Source organism: Fopius arisanus, unplaced genomic scaffold, assembly GCF_000806365.1.
Source record: "Fopius arisanus strain USDA-PBARC FA_bdor unplaced genomic scaffold, ASM80636v1 scaffold00105, whole genome shotgun sequence".
NCBI lineage: Eukaryota > Metazoa > Arthropoda > Insecta > Hymenoptera > Braconidae > Fopius > Fopius arisanus.
In genome coordinates this window covers 63754-85070 of record NW_011887844.1, presented here as the reverse complement: position 1 = coordinate 85070, position 21317 = coordinate 63754, and the positions used below count along the sequence as shown (strand labels likewise).

At 43.1% G+C, this 21317-nt stretch overlaps 4 protein-coding genes and 1 long non-coding RNA gene across 7 annotated transcripts; 2 read left to right on the top strand and 3 right to left on the bottom strand.

The window, feature by feature from the left end:
* The first annotated feature begins 1414 nt into the window (after positions 1-1414).
* Positions 1415-5020, top strand: armi (armitage). The gene has a single exon (XM_011312617.1). It carries the CDS (start codon positions 1435-1437, stop codon positions 4996-4998), a length of 3564 nt encoding a protein of 1187 aa, XP_011310919.1. The 5' UTR covers positions 1415-1434; the 3' UTR covers positions 4999-5020.
* A 524-nt stretch (positions 5021-5544) lies between these two features.
* LOC105271224 (uncharacterized) lies at positions 5545-7033 on the bottom strand. The gene is made up of 3 exons (XR_892625.1): positions 6585-7033; positions 6098-6498; positions 5545-5631 (listed from the first exon to the last, which is right to left on the bottom strand). It is a non-coding gene; the product is annotated as an uncharacterized lncRNA (long non-coding RNA).
* LOC105271225 (transforming acidic coiled-coil protein) lies at positions 5577-11562 on the top strand. Of its 2 annotated transcripts, none has more exons than XM_011312619.1 (3): positions 5577-5723; positions 8822-11172; positions 11343-11562. In XM_011312619.1, exons 1-3 carry the CDS (start codon positions 5601-5603, stop codon positions 11536-11538), a joined length of 2670 nt encoding a protein of 889 aa, XP_011310921.1. In that variant the 5' UTR covers positions 5577-5600; the 3' UTR covers positions 11539-11562. The 2 variants fall into 2 exon arrangements, with proteins under 2 accessions (XP_011310921.1, XP_011310922.1); XM_011312620.1 differs by lacking the exon at positions 5577-5723 and adding an exon at positions 8032-8705.
* Positions 11563-12827: 1265 nt separating this feature from the next.
* Positions 12828-15453, bottom strand: mi (minus). 2 transcript variants are annotated; one of them, XM_011312615.1, is made up of 3 exons: positions 15221-15453; positions 13160-14760; positions 12828-13078 (listed from the first exon to the last, which is right to left on the bottom strand). In XM_011312615.1, exons 1-3 carry the CDS (start codon positions 15354-15356, stop codon positions 12854-12856), a joined length of 1962 nt encoding a protein of 653 aa, XP_011310917.1. In that variant the 5' UTR covers positions 15357-15453; the 3' UTR covers positions 12828-12853. The 2 variants fall into 2 exon arrangements, with proteins under 2 accessions (XP_011310917.1, XP_011310918.1); XM_011312616.1 differs by having other exon boundaries at positions 15236-15453.
* A 136-nt stretch (positions 15454-15589) lies between these two features.
* Positions 15590-21241, bottom strand: LOC105271218 (zinc finger protein 845-like). Its single transcript, XM_011312612.1, has 2 exons — positions 20856-21241; positions 15590-20601 (listed from the first exon to the last, which is right to left on the bottom strand). Exons 1-2 carry the CDS (start codon positions 21027-21029, stop codon positions 16819-16821), a joined length of 3957 nt encoding a protein of 1318 aa, XP_011310914.1. The 5' UTR covers positions 21030-21241; the 3' UTR covers positions 15590-16818.
* Positions 21242-21317: the final 76 nt, after the last annotated feature.

Here is a 21317-nt window from a genome sequence, read left to right as displayed (position 1 = left end):
AAAAAATTGGAATTATTTAAAAAAAAAAAATGAATGACGGCGGGATCGAACCCGGGCCGTCGGCGTGGTAGGCAAGCACGTTACCACTAGGATAACGAATTATTATAAAATCATAAATTCATTAGGGGTATATATTTTGAAAAGGTATTTTTAAAAAAAATTTCAAATTTGTCAATTTCAATGAATATCTTCTCGATTTTCAAAAATTCCGTTTTTAAACGATCTTTCGATTGATTAGCCATTTAAAAAAGAATAAATTGAAATTATTTTGAAAAAAAAAAATGAATGGCGCTAGGATCGAACCCTAGCCGCCCGCGTGGCAGGCGAGCACGCTGCCAACTCGACAACGCGCCAATTTTGAAATTATAATTTCATTAGTAGTATATATTCAATACATTGAATAATTTTTTTCATTTGAAATTCCACAAGAAGTGGTTTCCCCCTTCCGTACGTTCTACAGTCGGTTAAATTTCAGTTAAACAAATGAAAAACAAAAAGCATTCGTACAGCAGAAAATAAAATTCACCCCGTCGACTTGATGGACACCCCAGCATTGCAATAAAAACTTGGTTAATAAAAAAAAACACCCCAGCATTGCGTGTTGCGCCCTCCCTCTCTTGGGGTGCAGTACTACGATGCCGCTGGGGTCACTCAAACCCCCAGATCGGAGCCTCTGCTTCAGTCAATCCTCGCTGGTTGAACCACTGCCATTGGTGTTATCCATCTCCCCTATAATCTCTGATAAAAATTGAATTATCCGACAAAAATACCGACAACTCGAGGATCTACGAGAATTTCCAGACCAAAAATCGCGAGAAAATAGTAAAATTACTTCTCCCACGTTATCCAGCCTTAAAAATCGTTAACCAATTACAATCCTCCAATGCTCAGCAGTGCCGGTGAGTTTTCACAACCCCAAAACGTTCTGTCAACTCCACAAAACTCGTTGACAGCGTAAAAAAAATTATTTTCAAGGATGACTGACTGAAATGAACTCGTCAACGCTCTCTCCACCAACCTTAGGTAACACTTCCGGTAGAAGTGAGTCACAGGACTCGGGTCTGTCCTCATCAGGGTCTAGTGGTACTCAGATATCAAAAATATTCAATCACATGAAAGTCGACTTGCAAGTACAAAAACAGCAGAAGAAGCTGATGAAGGAACTCCATCTTAAACGAGTATCCTCTCTTCGAAAGGAACTAGATTACCTGAAAGCTACTGAATGGAGATATCAGGCTATTGACGGTTACAAATAGCCCCAGGTCTCCTCTCGACCGTGTAAAACCATCGCCAAATGTTTTCAATATTCACTAGCCCATCCACCACACCTCCACCCTTTCCAGTAGTTCAAAATTCACCGTGGCCTCTAAAATCGTTAATTTCCTCGGAGAATCTATCCGATATTCTCCAGGTGATTTTCAAAAACCCTGAATCATGTTCTCAGTCCTGAATGCCCTAAAGTCCTTCTTCCTCCCGACGCCGGAGTCCACCCCAGACCTGGACTCCATCATCTCTCAATTCTCTACGGCAATCGACACCTTCGGCCTGTCGGACTCCCCATTTCCCCAGGATAACTCCTCTATCCCCTCCATCGGATGTTTCCACAAGAAAGGATACATCACCTCCATCACACCTGATTCTCTGCTGATCGATGACGTTCACTTCTGCGATCGGGCCAACTGCGCCATCCCCGACCCACAGGTGGGGATGAAGGTCGAGTACCTGGGGTACCAAAAATCTCCGAAGGATGAGATGAAGGTTCGCAGTGTCCTGAACGTCTACGACGACGCGTGGGACAGCTTCCTCGAGGATCAAGGATCCACGACAATCCATAAACAATTGATGAAGAAATGCATCGTCGCCAGAGTCATCAAGCGAGAGGGCAGGCTGGTCTTCCTGGACCCTCTGAATATCGCCATCAATCTCGACAGCATCGACTCATCGTTTGTCCCTTACGTGGGGGATTGGGTGAGGATTGAGTGCTTCGTGGAAGTCGATGAAGAATCTCCGGATCTTGGTGGGCTCGTTCTCGAGGTCGAGAAGCTCCAGCCACTGAGATCCAACCTGAAGATTGGAATCGTCAGTCATTTCGATGCGAAGACTGGCACCGGTGGGATCGAGGCAGACACCATCTTCTCGAAAGTCTCCTGCCAACCTGGATACATCCCTTCGGCTGGGGATAAAGTCATCTGTGACTGCATCGAGAGCGACCAGGGGACGTGTACCTGGAGATGTCTCTCTGTTGTTCCTCTCCAGATCAAGCCAGTCTCTCATAATTCACTGGAACATCCGCAAAACCTTGAAAAGAGTGATACGTTAATGAGGGATAAAAATGGAGTGAGAATTACTGAGGATCTAAATCTATCTCTCGAGATTAAAGAAGAAATAAATTTTGAAGTACTTGTAGAAAACACCGGAGAATCTCCTCAGGTTTTTTATAAGGGAATTTTCATGTCCAAGAAATCCCAGTCTCAATTGACTCTTTTGTCTCCACAAATTGATCAGATGCAGACAATAAATCCTTCCCAATCCCTTCGGTTTTTCTTCAGGGTGAAGGCAAAATTCGTGGGGTTCACCGAGGAGCTCTTCATCTTCTCGTTCAAGGGTTTTAAGATCGGGAGAAACATCAAGATAACAGTAAACGCGAAAATATTCTCAGGGTCTTCAAGAATAATCGGAGGAAGTAGAGGAAATAAATTGATTGTTCGAGGAGATGATTATGATCAGGAACATTATATTCCCGGGGTGAGGCCCATCAGGCCCCCGCACTTCAGAGCAGTGAAACTGAAAACTTTCAGTGTTCCTCGAAGACTCTGGGATATTATTCTACCGATCGTCAACGAGAGAACGTCACAGGCTGAAGCGGAGGTCATCCTCGGAGAGGAAATTCCTTGTCTTAGCGAGGGATTAACAATCGATAATTACAGGAATCGATTTCACAATCTTTTGTACCTCGAGGAAATCAGTTTGAGTATTGATATGCAGCGATATGATATGGAGAGTGCCATACTGAGGGCTTCTGATGAATTTCTGGTGCTGGAGGTTCCTGGGCTGTCGGAGAAGAGGCCATCGCTGATGATGGGAGATCGCGCTATCGTGTCATTCAAGTGGGACTCCTCCAGGGGAACTCTGCGATATGAAGGGTGCATCCACAAAGTAACCAGTTGCGAGGTCTTCCTGAAATTCAATCAAAGGTTCCATGATAATTACCACGGGGAGGACTGCCAGGTCTCGTTCAAGAGCTCATATTCATCGATCTCGAAGTGCCATAATTCTGTAGACCTAGCTGTCGAGAATTTAACGAGAGAAATTCTCTTTCCCACTTGTGTTAAAGAGAAAGAACCTCAGATTATTTTCGAAGAAGATGAAACCAGTGGAGGTGAAGAGCATAATCATATAAATAAAATAATTCTACCCCCAACTCCTCCGTACGATGAGGACCTTGAGGCAACTCCACATGAAAATTTTACCCAGGAAGTCCCAATATCTCCTCTTAAGCTCTTAAAAGTTCATCAGAAATTGATAAAACCTCGTGAACTCACAACAGACACGTCTTTAAAAAGAAAAAAACTCATCTGGTACAACAAATCCATGAACGTCTACCAGAAGATCGCAGTCAAGAACATTCTCATGGGTACAGCACGTCCACTACCGTACGTGATCTTTGGACCCCCAGGAACAGGAAAAACCATCACCCTTTGCGAAACAATCCTCCAGATCCTGACGACCTTACCCCAGAGCCGCTTACTCATCGCCACGCCCTCCAACTCCTCGGCGAATCTCATCGCCGAGCGTCTCCTGGACTCTGGAGCATTGAAACCTGGAGATCTCGTCAGACTGATTGCCAATCACTGTCTCCAGGACGATTCCATCCCCGAGAGACTGTTACCCTATTGTGCAACTGGGAATTTAGCCGCTGAGAATTCAGTTGGTGTATCTAGGCACTACGGAGAAGGCCCCAAGTTGAATTGCACCACGAGTGTTCTTGGAAGGCACAGGATAACAATAGGAACATGTATAGCGTTGGGTCAATTACATCTGATGGGATTTCCTCGGGGCCATTTCTCCCATATCCTGGTGGACGAGGCTGGACAAGCGACAGAGCCGGAGATCCTAGTTCCTCTTACGTTAATCGAGGCTCATCAGGGACAGATCATCCTCGCTGGAGATCCCATGCAGCTAGGGCCTGTTGTCAACAGCAGATACGCGTGTTTTTTGGGACTGGCAGAGTCTTTTCTCGTGAGACTACTTCATCAATTTCCTTATCAGAGAGATCTCGATGGATTCGCAAGAGGGTACGACCCCAGATTAGTGACAAAACTAGTCATCAATTATCGAAGCCTTCCGGAGATCCTGGAGTTGCCGAATTATTTATTCTACGACTCGGAACTCGAAGCTAGTTTGTCCGGAATTGATAGCGAAGAGGCGAAGCTTTTGGAGACGTTGCGGGGAGATCTTCCTGAGAGAGTGGGTAAACCTCCTGCTGTTGTTTTTCATGGAGTCTATGGGGATGACGTGCAGGATGATGACAGCCCGAGCTGGTACAATCCTGCTGAAGCTACTCAGGTTTATTTGTACTTATTGAAACTTTATGGTTGTGGAATTGAGGGGAGTGACGTCGGGGTGATTGCTCCTTATCAAAAACAAGTTAAGAGGATCAGGGAGTTGCTGATGGAGCTGGATGTCGCCGTTCCCAAGGTGGGGAGTGTCGAGGAGTTTCAGGGACAGGAGAGAAAAATTATTATTTTGTCGGCTGTAAGATCGGGGAGGGAGCGCCTTCGAGAGGACGTTAAACATGCACTGGGGTTTGTGGCATCTCCTAGGAGGCTCAATGTGGCTATCACCAGGGCTCGAGCTTTGTTAATTATTATTGGGAATCCTGAGCTGCTGCAGGGAGATCCTTACTGGAGAAGTGTCATCATGTACTGTGTCAAAAATCAGAGCTACACTGGATGCAATTTTGTTGGGAACGAAGCCGCTGAGTATTATGAAGATTAGGATAGATTAAAATATTCTCGAACCTTTCATACTCAATTTCATGAACAACTTATAAAAAAATATTTTTTTTTATGGTTATAATGTTAATTCAAAGTTACAGGTTTATTTTAATTACTGAATCACAAGTTTTGTTTCGAAGAGAAAATGATAGACCGTCGTAAAAGGTCTATAAATAGATTCGATTTTTTTTTCCTGAATAATTTCTTACGCCAAATGAAATATAAAATGTATTTTTATAATAAGAGAAATATTAAATAATTTTTGTTTCTATTCGAGAATATAAAAGTTGGTGCTATTTTTCAAATCCTTCCCGCGCTGTGTCTAACGCATGTGCAGTTGAAAGTCTGCACTTGAACTTGCGCAGAGGTTTCGGCTTAATTCTCGGCTGTGATTGGCTCATTTGTTTTGCATTCAACTTGTCGAACACCTCAGAAAACCGTTGGAGAAAATCAAGCATCCTGAATATTGTGGCCTAGTCACGTCAACACAATCGCGTTAAGAGAAGACTTGACAGTTTGGGATAAATATTATCTGGATTTTGACAGTGCCGAGTGTTTTAGTGGTAGTTGAGTGTTCTGTGAGAGTTGAATAATTTCTTGAGCATGTCGAGTCCAACGAGATTGAGCAAAAGTCCTGTGGGAATCAGAGAAGGAACCCGAGTTATTCTGAGAGAAATTACAGCATCACTCCAGAACTCACCACCCACTATGTCACCAGGAAAAAAAGTAATTAATCTGCAGATAACCCCAATCAGTAATTACGTGTCCAAACAAATCGAGTGAGGTAGGACGAATAAACCGCTTTCAGTCGTGAATACCTCAAAATTGTCAAAGTGAAATTTCGAGAATACAGAGTGGTATAAAAAATATTTTCCCATTTTTGAAATGACATAAAATTTATCTAAACACCTGAATTTGTCAGGAAGATATTGAGCATCGGAGGAATATCGTCTTTCGTCCTGGGTTTCCCCTTGAAATGTAATTTTCGTGGAATATTAAAAGCACATTGTTCTCTCAATTCAGCTGAATCATCTCGAGCCTTCAATTTTTTTATTCCAAATTTAATACTTATCATTTTATTTTTCTCTATCTTTATTCACCTTTGTTTCCAAATGTGTCATCACGTGTCTCTCCCTCTTCTGGTACTGGCATTCAGACAGTTATAACCCTTGACTCGTATTTGTATCTCTGTTTCTACCAGACTCATTTAATCGAGTATTTCGACCCTTCAAGTATAACTTTTACTCTTTCCATCCGTTCTCTGACAGACTTTAACGCATATGTTATTCTCTATAAATAAAATGAGATCGTCGTCCTGGAGCACAGCAAAAATACATTCATGTCGGGGATTATTTTTTGCCTCTTCGCTGCAGAAATGCTGAGCACTTCGAGTTATCGGCACCCTGAGGGTGTTGACCTTGAGCAATGCGATCAAAACCAAAACAAATCATTGGTATTGAATTGTCAATTTTTTTTGTCTCGTGAAAATCCACTTGACATTCTGCAAAAAAAAACTTTTAATTAACAATAAAAAAAATTTGATTTCCTCATGGTGTAATTAAAAAATGTACAAATGCACAACCGTACATGAGGACGGGAGGTAAAATATGATTTCCTCGAAACCGTTGTCGGTATCGGTAATATCCCCTTATCACTGCACCCTGGGGCATCAACAGGCGTCCTTCAGATGACGCCACTCTTGCGAGTTCCCTTTCAAACTCCCCACCTTCCACCAGAATATACTACCATAGTTGGTGATACCCCCCCTGGAATTCTTCATGCACGTCCACGAGAAAAACCCCACCGTTTGGAGAGCGTGCGCGGTGTACCGATAGTACAGTGCGCGTTGCGGCAATACAAGTGTCCCATCGGGAACAATGATTCCGTCACAGTGGAATCCCCTTGCCTAAATAACTTTCACAAAATAAAAAAAAAAAAATCCAAATTTGATCAAAACAAAATATCTCACAAAGGCCTTCCAACATTTGGTCTCAATCCTGTGGATTTAACCGCAGTATCACCAAGTGTTTCAAAAAGAGGTGAGTGCACCAAGACATTCGTCTGGGTTACAATCTGTGGCCTCAGCTGTACTTGTGTTCAGTTACATCCTTATGTGCTCGTAAATGTGGGCGAGCAACGATCGACTCTTCTAATATTAGAAACCCTGAAGAAACCAATTCCCCATGGCAGTCACTCTCCATTCTTGACAATTGTCACGATATTGTTAATGCCTGATTCATTTATATCACCACTCGTTGTCATGAAAAATCATGAAAAAAAAAACGAGAGTCATCAGTTTAACTCCTTCTGGGCTGTTCGGTAATTGGGCAGGGCTTCTTTACTGATGGCAATGAGTCACTCTTGTCTCTGTCACGGACGCTTCCTTATAGAGGTTCAGGCATGTGGACAGTCCAGAATGAGATCTCTCTGGCCTTCGGTGCAAAATGGGAATTCAGTTTGTGTCACGTTAATTAAAATAAATGTACAGCGTTACTGTGCAGGGTTTTATGAGATGAATGGTGTGACTCTGGGTATGAGTTTTTGGTAATTGTTATTTTATCTTGGACTTTGTTATTGTTAAAAATTTAAGGGTGCTTTTGATTTATCATTTAAAGAGCTATTGTCGGTCGGGTGAAATTTTTTTTGGGAAAGGTCTTTGACTTTTGGACGATTTGTTTATGGCTGTTCTTATTTGATTTGTTATTGAAGAGTTTCCTGATGGTTCTTCTGGCTTTCGAGTTTATGGTGTTTAGGCGAGGCGTGTTTGTTCTCCTTTTAGAGTCAACTCTGTGTATTAAAGAATATTTTTAAGATAGGGTGCATTGGCTCCATTCCAGGCGGATGCGCTTCCGAGATAAATATAAAACAAGTTGAGTTTGGAAAATAAGTTTCGAACGATATGGGGAAGTTTAGTTGTGATCGTTTAGAGATAGAAGTGGCAGACGCCATGGGGAACATCATGAGAAAGGTAGGATTCGGGACTGAGCGAAAGATAATGTACTGAGAGAAGAACTTGTCTTCAACAGTAAATCTTTACTTTTATTCTCAATTTTTTATTCAATTTTTATTCGACTGGGCTTTAGTCGAATTTACTCTAGCAATTAGTTGGAAAATTTTCACCACGATTTGTTGTATTGGAATAGAATTTATTTACGAGAAAATCGAAGTGTCTATTTCACACAATTTTTTTACCAGAAACTCTCAATATTTAATAATTTTCAGAAAAAATCATTTCTCGCGCAATTTTTACGGCGATTATTCTAATTACAGTAGTAAATCCCACGAGGAATAAATTCTGTTATCGGAGAATGCTTCAGAACCACTTGTAAAAAATATAAACCGAAAAAAAAAGCGATTCGCGTGAGTAGTACTCACCCGCACATTCGACACGCAACTGAATGCGGGAATTTCTTTGATCAACTGCTCTTCAAGTTCCCAATCTTTATAATTAGCCACCAGCTCACAGTCTGCACAGTGGTTGCGCAATGTAACAAATTCAAACCGACGTTTTAACGCGTCAGCTGATGATTTTTTTTTCACGATCGAAATAAACCAGTGCTGCGTCGTTTTGCCACGCGTAACAATCATCGATATTCGTCTCTTATCTCGAGTTGTCAATTTTTTCCCTTCGAAATAATGGAATACATAAATCGATTATTGCACCGCAATTCACCGAGTAATTCAACCGCCAATTCCCCAGAGCCACCGGTAAATTTTCTACGTATTTCCATCTTCAAGGACGCGATCATACTCTCAATGACTCTTTGTTATAAAATTCCGCTTGCACACCACCCGAAAAAATAATCCCATTCTCTCGGTTCTAGAGTGTCAATGATCCTGAGAAATCCCCGGAGCACGAGGTAAAGGTAAAATTTGCCCGTGAATTTACCGACGTACCCCACACCACCGACAGCAACAGCATCTCCTCGGCGAGTAGCTTCCAGAGTTTAGCATCGACGGTTTCCTCGTTGATTCCACCAAGTCCAAGCCGCACCAACACCTCCTACACGAATCTCGAGGTCTCCGGTCTCGACGACCTGATCTCAGCGTGCGCTGGAATCCGTCTGGAGGACACCCTCGCCGTCGATCACTCACTCGCGGAGGCATCATTCACATCTGCTTCGGACGAACCCATTCTCAACCAAACAACTGATCTCCCCAACGATGCGACTCAGGTCCTCGATGATGACCACAACGGTACACGTGTACTCTCCGGACGTACCTCACCACTGAATCAACCTGAAAAATCTTCAATAAAACCAGATGAACCTGGAGTAAACTGTCCTAACGTGACGATAACAGTTACAAATGACCACGTGAACTCCCCCGAGTACAAAACAGCGACTGAATCATTTCTCCAGACATCGCCTTCGAATCCTGAGTCTCTGAAAAATCCTGAGGTTAATCAAACATCGACCAACACGACTTATCAGAATGTCAGTGCTGGCGACTTGACTTTTGACACTGACTGTCCATCCCTACCATCTCTCCAAAGTATCTCTCTGAAATCGAGTGGAGAGTTCAAAGAGCCATTCCCCGTTAAGGCTTTCAAAAGGAGTGTATCACCACAATTGCCACCTGGACAATCAGATTCCCCCGCAGTTGACTCAACGCCGAAACAAGAAGTCTCAGTATCTTCAAACATACCTGACACGTCGGGTCATTGTATCTCGTCAATAACTGAGCCGACATTCGTCGAGAAACAGAAAGACGTAGAGAATTCGAATGAATTATCTCTCGCTCCAGAGGAAAGAAAAGAGGAAAACCCATCACCACTGGAAATAATTCCAGAATTGTTGGAACAAACGAACAAATTAGCTACAGAAGACACAGAGTCCCTGAAGACTGGTGATGTACCCCTCGAGGAGACATCCGACCCTGAGGAACTAGAAAGAACGATTATTCTCCAAGAAACCGACGATATCCTAGACGTTCCAGAGTCCGAGCAGTACGAGGCATTCAAGCCCCAGCGTCAGAGCACCGAGACTCACCCGAGGCCTTTCCCACCAATTCCAACTCCTTCGAGTTATTTGGATTTTCTCCCTAATCGTCAGAGTACAGGTCTCTCAGACTTCGTTCCACCCCCAAACGATTTCCAGTCCCAGGATCAAGCGGACAAGACTCCCACACCTTTCAGCGAGAACAACCAGAGGTTCTTCGACGCATCAGAGGATATCCCATCAGTCAGTGAAAACCCTGAGGAGCCCTCAGGAGTTTTCGAGAAATTTCGCTTAGAGGCGGAAACAATTGCTCACGAGATTATTAATGCCTCCCTCGAGCTCACAGAGGACAACGACAATCTTGGATCAACAAACGCCAACGAACTCTTCAAGGATCCATCGAGCTTCGACTTCTTCGAGTCCCAGACGTCAGCTAAATCAACAGTTGACAGATTGAGGGAGTCTCTGTTTATAAAATTTGATCCCCTCGTTTCGAATGTGACTATGTTACCTCAGGGGAATACAGCGAGTCCTCCCAATGATGAGAGAAATGGGGATCAGGACTCAGAGTCACTACCTAACATGACAACTCCTAAAAGGAATCCAGCTATTGCTGCCATTGACAGGCTGCTGTTCTACAGTCCAATGCCTGCCAGTGCAATTCAGAAGCACGAGGAGGTGGAGAAGATTGAAGTTGTAGAAAAGACACCTGAACCTGTTCCAGTAGTTGACTCAGCGATGGCTAAGGAATTGGAGCTCGTCAGGTCGACTGTCCTCCAATTAGAGGATCAGCTGCAGAAGGAGAAGGTGGAGAGAGAGAGGGAGAGGAAGGAGGCTGAGAAGCAGAGAGAGTCGTTTGCTGAGACTGTCAGTCAACTCCAGAAGCAACTAGCTCAGGAAATTAAAAATAAAAATCAGATTAATGTGGTTGTGGATGAGTACGAGAAGTCGATAAGTCGGTTGGTGGCTGAGAGGGAACGGGATAAGAAGAGTCTCGATGGTGAGAAGAGTGTTCTCATGGAGGAGCTGCAGGACACCAAGGATCATCTGATGGCCAGTGAGGCTGCTTTCAATGATGTTCATGCCAAGTACGAGAGGCTCAAGATAGTCGTTACTACGTTGAAAAATAATGAGAGTGCGTTGAAGGAGAGTCTTGCTGAAAATGTGGAAATTATTAAAGCACTGGAGAATAGATATGAACAGATCAAGACTCATGCTGCTGCGCGGCTTGAAAAGTAAGTGATTGGTCAATTTATTGATTCATGTTTCCATTTCTGGGTAATTGGGGAAATGGGCGGGGAATTGAGTGATTGGAATCTTTGTTTTTATTTTGAGGGGAGTGGTGGCGTTTTGAGTGGGTGGATCAATATCTCGATTTGCTTCAATGCTCGATATTTATTTCTAGGGCAAATCAAGATCTCGATGCAATCCGCAAACAGCATGACTCTGAAATGGTGAAACTGAGGGCAATCCTGAGGAAAGAGGAACTGAAGAGCAATTCGTTAAATGAGATTGTCGAGCAGAAGACAAAAGAGAATAAAGAGCTCACACAGATTCTCGATGAAGTTATAGCCAGAGTTGGGGCTAAATCCGATGACTGAACAGATGATCATTCTAATGCAAATTTTTCCACTTTCCCACGTTTTTCTTTTTTCATCAATGAGGCATGAGATTTGAGTTCTGTATTCAGATGGTGAGTCATCGTCTAATCTTGTTATTTATGGGATTACCTCGGATAAGTGATTCTAGTAGGACGGATCTTTTTTGTAGATTAGGAAATTCTCTACAAAAAAAATGGTCTCATATTTATCTGCTGAATCATTTATTCTCGAAATAATCGTGTAATTAACACACTCATTTTCTCGTGGCATAACATCGTGGCCTGTTCTTAAAGAAGAGAGAGAGATCGAGATATATTAATGCGTAAACACTTGAAAAATGTACTAAACTGTTGCAACTTTGTGTACTGTAAATCGATCCTTTTATATTTTGTACTAATTCGTTACTTTGGACGAGGTGATGATTGATTAAGAATAATTACGAATGTAAGTTGAAGTCCCATTCCTGAAAGTGTAAATTAAAGTTTTGCTTCGTTTGGAGAATATCAACGAAGCTTAAATAGAATATAAAACTCCCACTATTTATCCCTCGCTGAAGTGACGTTATCTCATCATTTATTTGTAAGTTGCAAAGTAATACCTTTAAAATAGTAATTGTTGTTTTATCGCTGATGAGGAGTCTCGAGTGGATTCTCCCCAGGTGCAAAACGAAGTGAATGCAGAACAACTCAATTTTTTTTTCAGCGCAGACAAACAGTAGATGTCTAACTGAAAACAATGTAAGAAGGAAACATGAATTATTATAAATAATTTTATATTATTTTTTCCAAAGTAGCATCTTTTCATTGTTTATTTATAAGTTGGAAAATATACTATTTTATTGCTAATAAAAATAGCCTTGAATAATATAATCCATTCCCCTTTAATGATCTATTACTTTTTTGTATTTTTCCATTTTCCTTCGTTTAACGTTAAATTATATTCGTAATTAGTTAGAAGCGCCAGAAGGAAGGTAACAGTCACACGTAAAATTCGTCACCGATTTATTACAAAGTCTTTAAGACAGTCGCGCATTTGCAACCAATTATTCAAGTGGAAAAGTTGTAGATGACAGAAAATGAGTTAAAAAAGCAACTAAATTTTCAAAGATATCTGGAAGTCTTCCAAATATTTCTCCGAACTCATCCCCTGCCGGTTATGACTGTTCTCCACGTTTCAACATTCAATTGTCAAATCATTCAATAGTTAAACATTAAAATCAGCGATTCGTCACAGCGAATCAACGTCAGATGATCATGTCACTGATAATCAATCAATAATTCATCAATAATTAATTTAATTATCTATATTTTTTCGATTAACTGGACGCGGTTGATTCAATGACGAGTGGCACGTAGGTTTTAGCCAGTTTGAGCATTCGATCGGTGGTACTGCCAGTCTTCTTCGGAATATTTCGATTCTCCAAGTCTGGCATGTATTTTTTTACTATTTTAGCGAGCTGCCCGGCATATTGTTTGAATTTTGGATGCCCAACTGTCACTCCTTTACTCCGAAGAGCGTCAGAAACCGCGAACAGTAATTTCTGAAATAACAGGTGACAAAAATACATATATATTATATAAATATATATAATATATAAACAATTAAGACGGCATGCACATACCCTTCGATTGATATCACTCATTTCACTGATCTGCGAATCCCTGGAATTCTCCACATGTGAACAATCAAAACTCAAATTTCGCGCCCACTTGTTCTTTGGTCCCTCCAAATCCTCATCGCTCTTCCTCTTCTTCGACTCCTCTCCCTTCCTGTCATCTCCACCCGTCGCCAGCTCATCCTTCTTCTTCGGAGTGGGAAATAGAGCTCGTTTTATCCTTTGAGGATTGCTCGACTGATTATTACTGACGAAACTGGGTCCTGCACGATCATTGGGAGGACTCTGGAACAACGCACGTTTAGACGTCTCGAGCTTGACTTTCCTCGGGCTGGGCCCCTCCATCATTAATTTTCTAGCCAATTTTTTCTTTGCAGAGCCCCGAGGACTCTTTCCCCTGGGACTCTTCCCTCTGGGACTCTTTCCCTTTTTTAATCCTGGTTTCTTGAGATTGAGCATCAATTGTCGTTTCTCAGCCATTCCTTGAAGATTAGCAGAGGAGAAAGTTCTTCTTCTTCTTGCCAAGTGACTCAGACGTTTTCCTGGACTCTGACCTATATTCCTTCGACCCAATAACGTTCGTTTTTTCACACTCGATGGCGCTTGTTTTGTAAACCACGACGTGCACGTCGACTGGGTCTCGTTACCTACGTACCTCTGGCAGAGCCTCATGGCGAGGTTCTCGAAGTCCTCGATGAATCTATTTCTATTGTAATGAATTCCTTGGCTCTTGTGCTGGTAGATGACGGGCCAGGGTAGAGCTCTAGCGTGACTCTCTTCGATCGTCTTAAAAATAGCCAAATGATCCTCTTCAGGAACATCAAATGTCACTCGTTTCGTACTAACATCCCTCACCACTGGTAAATTGCTCTCAGAAGCTATGCTCGTCGTTTCACTTCCCTCAAGGCTTTTCTGGCACGTCTGAACATCTCTGCTAAAATCTCTACTGAGATCTGTCGTGCTATGTGCACTCGTCTCAAAGAAATCTGTTGTAGTGTTCGTGTCGGAGGTTCTCGTGATGGATATTGAACTGCTCGAGGCATCACAGGCGTCAAAGGCATTCGTCAAATTACGTAAACCCCCTGGTCTACGGATTATCGTGGACTTTCCCTCATTTTTTGGGGGACTTTTCACTGATTCAGGAGCTGTCTCCAGATTTTTTTCATCCTTGAACGGATTTGCCCAGAAATATTCCCGATTTTGTTTTATACAGTGGAGAAAATCCGTGCAGTCACTCTGGGAAATTGTATGGGAGGGAGGTGGAGGGACTCCTGTCAGGGATTTACTGATTTTTCGGAAGAGATACTCGTCGGATCTCAGGATTTGTTCGCTGAGGCTCGGCTTTCTCGGTGAGATGGTGACACTTGGCTGGGAGAGAATTCGCGTGAAGGTGGAGCTTTTTGGTCGTGGGGAATCAGTTTCAGAATCGGTGTTGAAGAGATCTGGGGATGTGGGGTCGGTGACTCTGGGGTGGATCCGAGGGGTTCCAGAGGATTCCGAATAATTACAGTCCATTGTGTCCTCATTTAAATAAACCACTCGGTTCGAGGACTTATAAGGAACGTACTCGGGCTCTTCGAAGCTGTCCTCACATTTTTTTGACGTGCCTGTAAGAAGATTGTTTTTCCAATCGTAATTCAACAAAATTATTCTCACCACTAAACTATCACCCAGTGATTATATTTATTTACATCATGTCGTATCAACTCGATCATGTTAAAAAATCGAAACAAATCCGAATGGTTTAAAAATTTTAGATACACCATTTTGCCCCACCCAAAATTATAGATCCAAAATATTCTAAATATCATTTCCAATATATCACCGAATATATAATCTCAAACCCGCGAAAAAAATTCCTGGAAAAAGACACACTCCCAACAATTGTTTACAAGAACTATTTATAACCAGAACTAATTAGGCGGGAGTAATAAGAAACTTGGAATCCAACATGGCGGTTATTTTTTCTAACCTCGAGACAAAAAAAAAACGAGAGTTCCCTATTGTCACCCGGAGCCCCACAAAATCACGCGGATAAAAAAATAAAAACTAAGCAATGATAATTACTGCCGATATGATTACCGAGGGTCGACGAACTGAGGGCGAGATCCTCCTCCAATATGGAGACGTTGTTTACGGTGGACTGAACAGATGATACCTCAGACGTATCCAGCTTCGACGAGTAGCAATTCTCCGTGTGCATTATCACAAATTTCACTGACAAATTTACCTCCAGGTATTCTCATACGAATCACCACAAAACCATCGCCATACTAGTTACATTTTTTTCCAGATAATTAGTCAGCCGTCAATTACTGATTTATCGTCTCGAGTGGGGAGTGCGCAGTTGTCGGGATTTCACCAGGTTTTCACTGAATTACGAGTCAACTCCTGGGGGATGATTATATTCGGTTTATCTTTGGATTGTGATTTTCATTTTTTGATTACGTAAGGTGAAAAAGACGAGGGATTTTCGAGGGTACAGGAGGAAAGTTGAGAGCGCGGAATGGAGCACTCACATCGGCCCCCACGACGGTTACACTCACACATGGAAAACCGTTATGTCAACATATACATAAAGTCACTGATTTTTAATGTTGCAGGGATTTTTTAATTAATATTCCAGTGGTTCCATGGGGTTTGGGGGTGGTCGGGCTGTCTGGGGGTGATTGACCTTTTCGGTCACAGCCACAGGTGTTTTCCATTGTTTTTAAGTCACACATACGCGGGAAAATTTTTTATCGAACATCTGATTGGACCAGAGTGGGGGGCACCTTGTTGCGCAGGTCTGGGTGGAAGGGGATTTAAACGGGTTTTTATTAGATTTCTGGGAATTGAAATTTTGGTTTGCAATTCGATCGATTAAATTGTCAATTTTTGAAAATTCCTGTGGCGTGTTAAAGTGGAGTAAAAAAATTTTTAAATTGTTTAAACGCTACAAAGTTTCATTTATTCACACTATAATCATTATGTACATTAAAAATGGAAAGAAGTATCGCCTTAATAATCCTATAACTACCTCTTCGCCGTCTTCTCCAAATGATTGAAAAAATGAAAAGAGAAACCGCTGGAAAATGAGAATCCACAAGTACAAATTGTCCAATCACTCGAACATATCGACAAACTCGATAATTGAATACGAATTCCCTCTTCATGACTGACCCCTCAAAAAATTAATCCTCCCCTCGCAGTCCTTCACCGATCAATTCCCCAAAATCTCTCAGAACCAAAATATTTCACAGATTGAATTCTCAATATTCCGAAAAAATTATAATATTCCGCACTTCTCTCCCATTTCATTACGATATATATTCCATGAAAAAATAATTTTCTTATGTAACGTATTATACACAAAGCCGACGATAAAACATGTCCACAAATATCAAAAGTCTTCATTTGATCCACGAATTTACCCTTACAGTCCTATACACAAAGATTTATGTAGTGGAGTGAAATAATCAACGGATATCGAAGCCTTTTTTTTCAAACCAATCGACTTCCATTCGCTCTTCAATAACTCCAAGCCCGCAGAGTCAACCTCCACAGCTCAAAATCACCAAAAAAATTCTCACCGAAAAAATGGCACATGATCACTATAAAGCCTTTCAACCTCCACCCTGTCTTCCATAACCACCTGCCCCTACACCCCTCCCCCCTGATCACTACTACGTAGTCGTAAAAATTTTAGTTCCCTCCGGTAGTATCACCTCCTCATCAACATCAGTGAGTGTAACAGTCAGGGGTAAAATTAACGGCATGAGAATCTCCTGATGCTGAATAACCTGATGACCAACTTGATCAGGCTGCCTGGTGATGGTAATGGTTTTGATATTTTTATTCTGCACAACCTGCATGGTAGGACCAACAGCCTGAGCCAGCCTGATAGTCTGCCCCTGGCTCTGCTGTTGAATCTGCACCTGCTGCACTTGCTGCACTTGCTGTACTTGCTGCACCTGCTGAACAGTTTGAATCTGTTGTACAGTCTGTACCTGCTGAACAGTTTGCACCTGCTGGACTTCATGAATCTCCTGAACCCCTTGATTATCAATAACAACTGCCTGAATCTCCTGAGCTTGCACCTGTGCCTGTCCCTGCCTTGCCTGATTCTGCAGTAAATTCTGCTTACACCTCTTCGAGTGGGCATACCTGCTCCCGTTATTATTGAACCTTCGGTCACAGGTTGGGCAGGCATAGGGTCTCTGTCCAGTGTGAATGAAGACATGTTCCTTGAGGGACTTCAATCTCCTGAAATTCTTGGGACAGTATTTACAGTGGTACTTCGCCTCACCGGTGTGTGACGTCAAATGATTAGCAAGAGTGTCAGCCCTGGCAAAAGCCCTTGCACAGTACTGACAGCTGTAGGGCCTCTCCTGGGTGTGCGTTCTCATGTGCATCTTGAGGTATGCATTTGTCGTAAAAGGCCTCGCACAAACTTCACACACATAAGGCTTGATACCATTGTGCGCTCGCAGATGAGCGACAAGTGTTGTCGACTGCGTAAAACTCTTGGAGCAAATTTCGCAGAGGAATCTCTTCGAGGTGGAATCAGTCTCCTTGTTTTTCTTGAATGTTCTCTCGTGTTTAGTGAGGTGCGCTGCTAATTGCTCCTCTTTGATGAATCGCTTAGAGCACCTAGTGCACTTGTACGGTTTTACCATGTTGTGTTTTGCCACGTGAATTTTTAAATGCTCACGACGGTAGAACTTCTTCGGGCAGATGTCGCACAGGTATTTTTTTCCCTCGTGCACCTGAATGTGCCTCAACAATCCTTTTCGAGAGGTGTATTGTTTATTGCACTCGGTGCATTCTAGTCCAACGATGTCTGTTCTACGTTTTCTCGCGATTTTTTCACCCGATTTACGATCATCACTGCTAGGCTCTAATTCACGCAGGTCTTCCTCGGTGAGAATTCCCTCGTCCACGTGCTTGGCTCGATGCTCCTTCAGGATATCATTGTTCTCGAATGTGTCCCCGCAGATATTGCATTTTCTTACTTGATCTGGATTTTTCTCAGAGCACTTGTCGTAATGAGCCTTGAGTTTGTCCTTTCGATAGAACTTTACGTTGCAGATGTCGCATTCGAAATTCGGCTCTTCATGCAGCAGTTGATGTCGGAGTAATGATTTTTTCGTACTGTACCGTTTCTTGCAGGTGGTGCACTCATGAGTGTCCATTGGCCAGTCCAGTCCACTCTCAAAATCATCGTCAGAGTTATCGTCGAATTCTCTGTCGAATCCAGTTCCGCAGGTTCTCTGGAATGAGCTCAGATCGTTCTGTTTGGCCTTGGACTGATTGTAATCCGATTTCTCGTCCTTTGAGTGGAGCTCCATGTGACGCAGAAGATACTGTTTGGAGCTGCATCTCTTGCCACATGTGGCGCACTCCAAGTCCGTTCGATTGGTTCGTTTGGACTTGTCATCTCTGGAAGATCTCTGATCTTCACTGAAGTCTTCAGTATCTTCCTGATCGGAATCCTCCAGTCCATCCTCCGTCTTAATTTTATCTATGATCTTCTGAGCAGCTTTGGCTGCCACACGCTTTATCCTTTTATTGGGATCGTACTCCTCCCCCTGGTGTATCGTCTTGTGATTAGTCGCGATTAAATGATTTCGAAGGGTGAGCTCATTACCAAAGACTTTGGTGCACTGAGTGCACTTGAAGGACTTCACCCTCGAGTGCTGCTCCGCATGTTTTCTCAAGTGATCTTTCTTCGTGAATTCTTGAGTGCAGAGCTTACATCTGTATTTCGTGCGTTCGTGGGAATCCCGGTGTTTCATGAGGAGTTTTTTCGACATGAACGTCATGGAGCAACTTCGACACTTCAAGTCCTTGTCATTTGGGTCTACCTTGTTGGATTTCTCTGTGTACTCTTTTGTACAAATGTTGGACAGCTCGTCTCGAAGATCTTGTTCCGTGAGGACGCCCTCCATCACGTGGGTGGACCGATGGTCCTTCAATTTTTCTAAGGAATCAAATTCTAACGAGCAAATATTGCATCTTTCGGTTTCTGTTTGATTGTGATGGTGCATGTGACGTTGGAGATCTGTCTTCGATGGAAATTTCTCGTGGCATTTCGTGCAGGAGAGAATTTCTTGTGATGAATCCAATCCTTCGATTGTGGGATGATCGTGGTGATCCGGGGAGTCTGGTCTATCGTCGTGGATCACCTCGAAGGTGTCTGTGTTGTCAAAACCATCAGAGCCCGAGTCATCTTCGATATTCGACGTGTGCCTCAACTCGTCGTCATTCTTCTCGTGTTGCTTGATGTGTTTACTGAACGAAATTACATAGAGATATTCTTTCCCGCAGTAGGGACACTTATTGGCTTTCTTCCCAGATGGCTGGGACTTGCCACTGGGTGTCTGTACCTTCTGAGACTTCTCCGGGGTCTTCTTCAGGGACAGCGTCTTACGAACTTCCTCGTGCGAATGCATGTGCTCTTTTAAAATAACTTTTGATACGAATTGTTTGTCGCAGAGGTAACACATGAAGAATATTTTATCCGATTTTTCTTCCTCGAACTGCTTCAATCTGCTGCTCAAGTTGAGATTCTCAAAGTAATTGTCTTCCGAGGAATTTTGATCTGAGTCTTTACGCAATCGTTTGGAATTCGAGGGCGAGATCTCAGTTTCCAGGACTTCTAAGGATTCAGGCTCTAGTGGTTTAGGGTTGAGGGAATTTTGACGTTGATGCAGGGCTTGACGAAGCTGTTGATCCTGCTCATGGTCAAGTTCCTGCTCGTTGGCCTCGTCCTCGGCTGCTTCCACAACCTCTGGATCCTCGTCCTCCAGCATCAACGTCGGGAAATCCTGGGAGCCATTGTCATCGGCATCCTGTTGCATCAGTTCCTGGTCGTTTGTCAGGGTGTAGCCTTGCTGGACCATGTAGTTGTGCTCGTCGATGGTCATTCCTCCAGGGTTGAGACTCTCTGTCTTCACGTTGTCGTCGTGGTGACGAGTGATGAGGATTTGGTGGCCGGAGGTTTCGGAGGGCTCGTGGAGGTAGTCCTCTTGGGGTTGGAGAAGGGGTTGCTTCAGGGGAGATTCGGAAATTGGGTGATGCGTGAGTTGAGCGGGAAGTGTGTCCTCTTGGATCATTGTCGAGTGCTCGAGCACGTGTTGCTCTTGTTCAGCCAATTTCTCCACCTCCAGGAGGGCCAAGTGGTCTTTCAGGAGAGAGGACTTCTCCGGGTCGCAGACGTTTGGAGTTTCTGGTGCTTCATCGTAGTGGCTGTCCACGTCGAGCTCTGGCACGTCCTCGTGTCGATCGTTCTCCAGGTGAACTTCAACCTCATTGAAGAAGAGCTCTTCCTTGATGGTGAGGTTGTCGTAACGCTCTCGGAGGATGTTGTCTGCCTGCTCTACTTGGCGTTTGAACTCGAACGCTGATTCGAGCTTCTCAGCGCAGTCACAACAGACTTGAGTCGGGAGACCATCCCCTGGCATCATCTAAAATTATTTACAAATTAGGTATTCAAATTCTCAATGAAACAAAAATCTCGAATTTGAATTTCCTCATAGCAATTAGTCATTGAATTGAATGAAATTATAATTTCATAAAATATTATTCTCCGACCGATTATGATTTCCCTCTCGATTTTAAATGTCAGATGGTACTAAAATAAAACCCGTAAAATTCATAATCAGATGTTCGAATGAACCATCAGCTCCATGAGCACCACGGAAATTCTCCAGCCCCTCACCTTGACACTTGCAAAATTCATGGCCTTGCTGGACAGAGAGAGATCATCATCATCCCCGAAGAGATCTCTCATCATCAAATTGCCGTGTAAACAAACCCGACATATTCCCACAACGGATTCAACAGGCTCATCATCTTGTGACGGCTTCGGCGTATCGATATCCACGGCATCCATGTTTTGTTTGTAGTGGATACGGGCCTGGCCGTTCCACCCACCACCTCCGAAGAACTCCTCACCCTGGACCCACCAACCACCACACCATACAAATAAAATACAATCAAGTAACTGAAATTTCAATTCCCCTAGCGAATTCACTCCTAAATATTTTAATTACTTCAACAGCAAAAAAAAATGAGCACACGTCGTGTTTTGGGCGATTGCCCCCCCGAAAGTTATCGCTACTGGCGCCCCACAGTGGGCGCATTGTTGGCCGATTGTTCGATTAATCGAACATTCCAATCA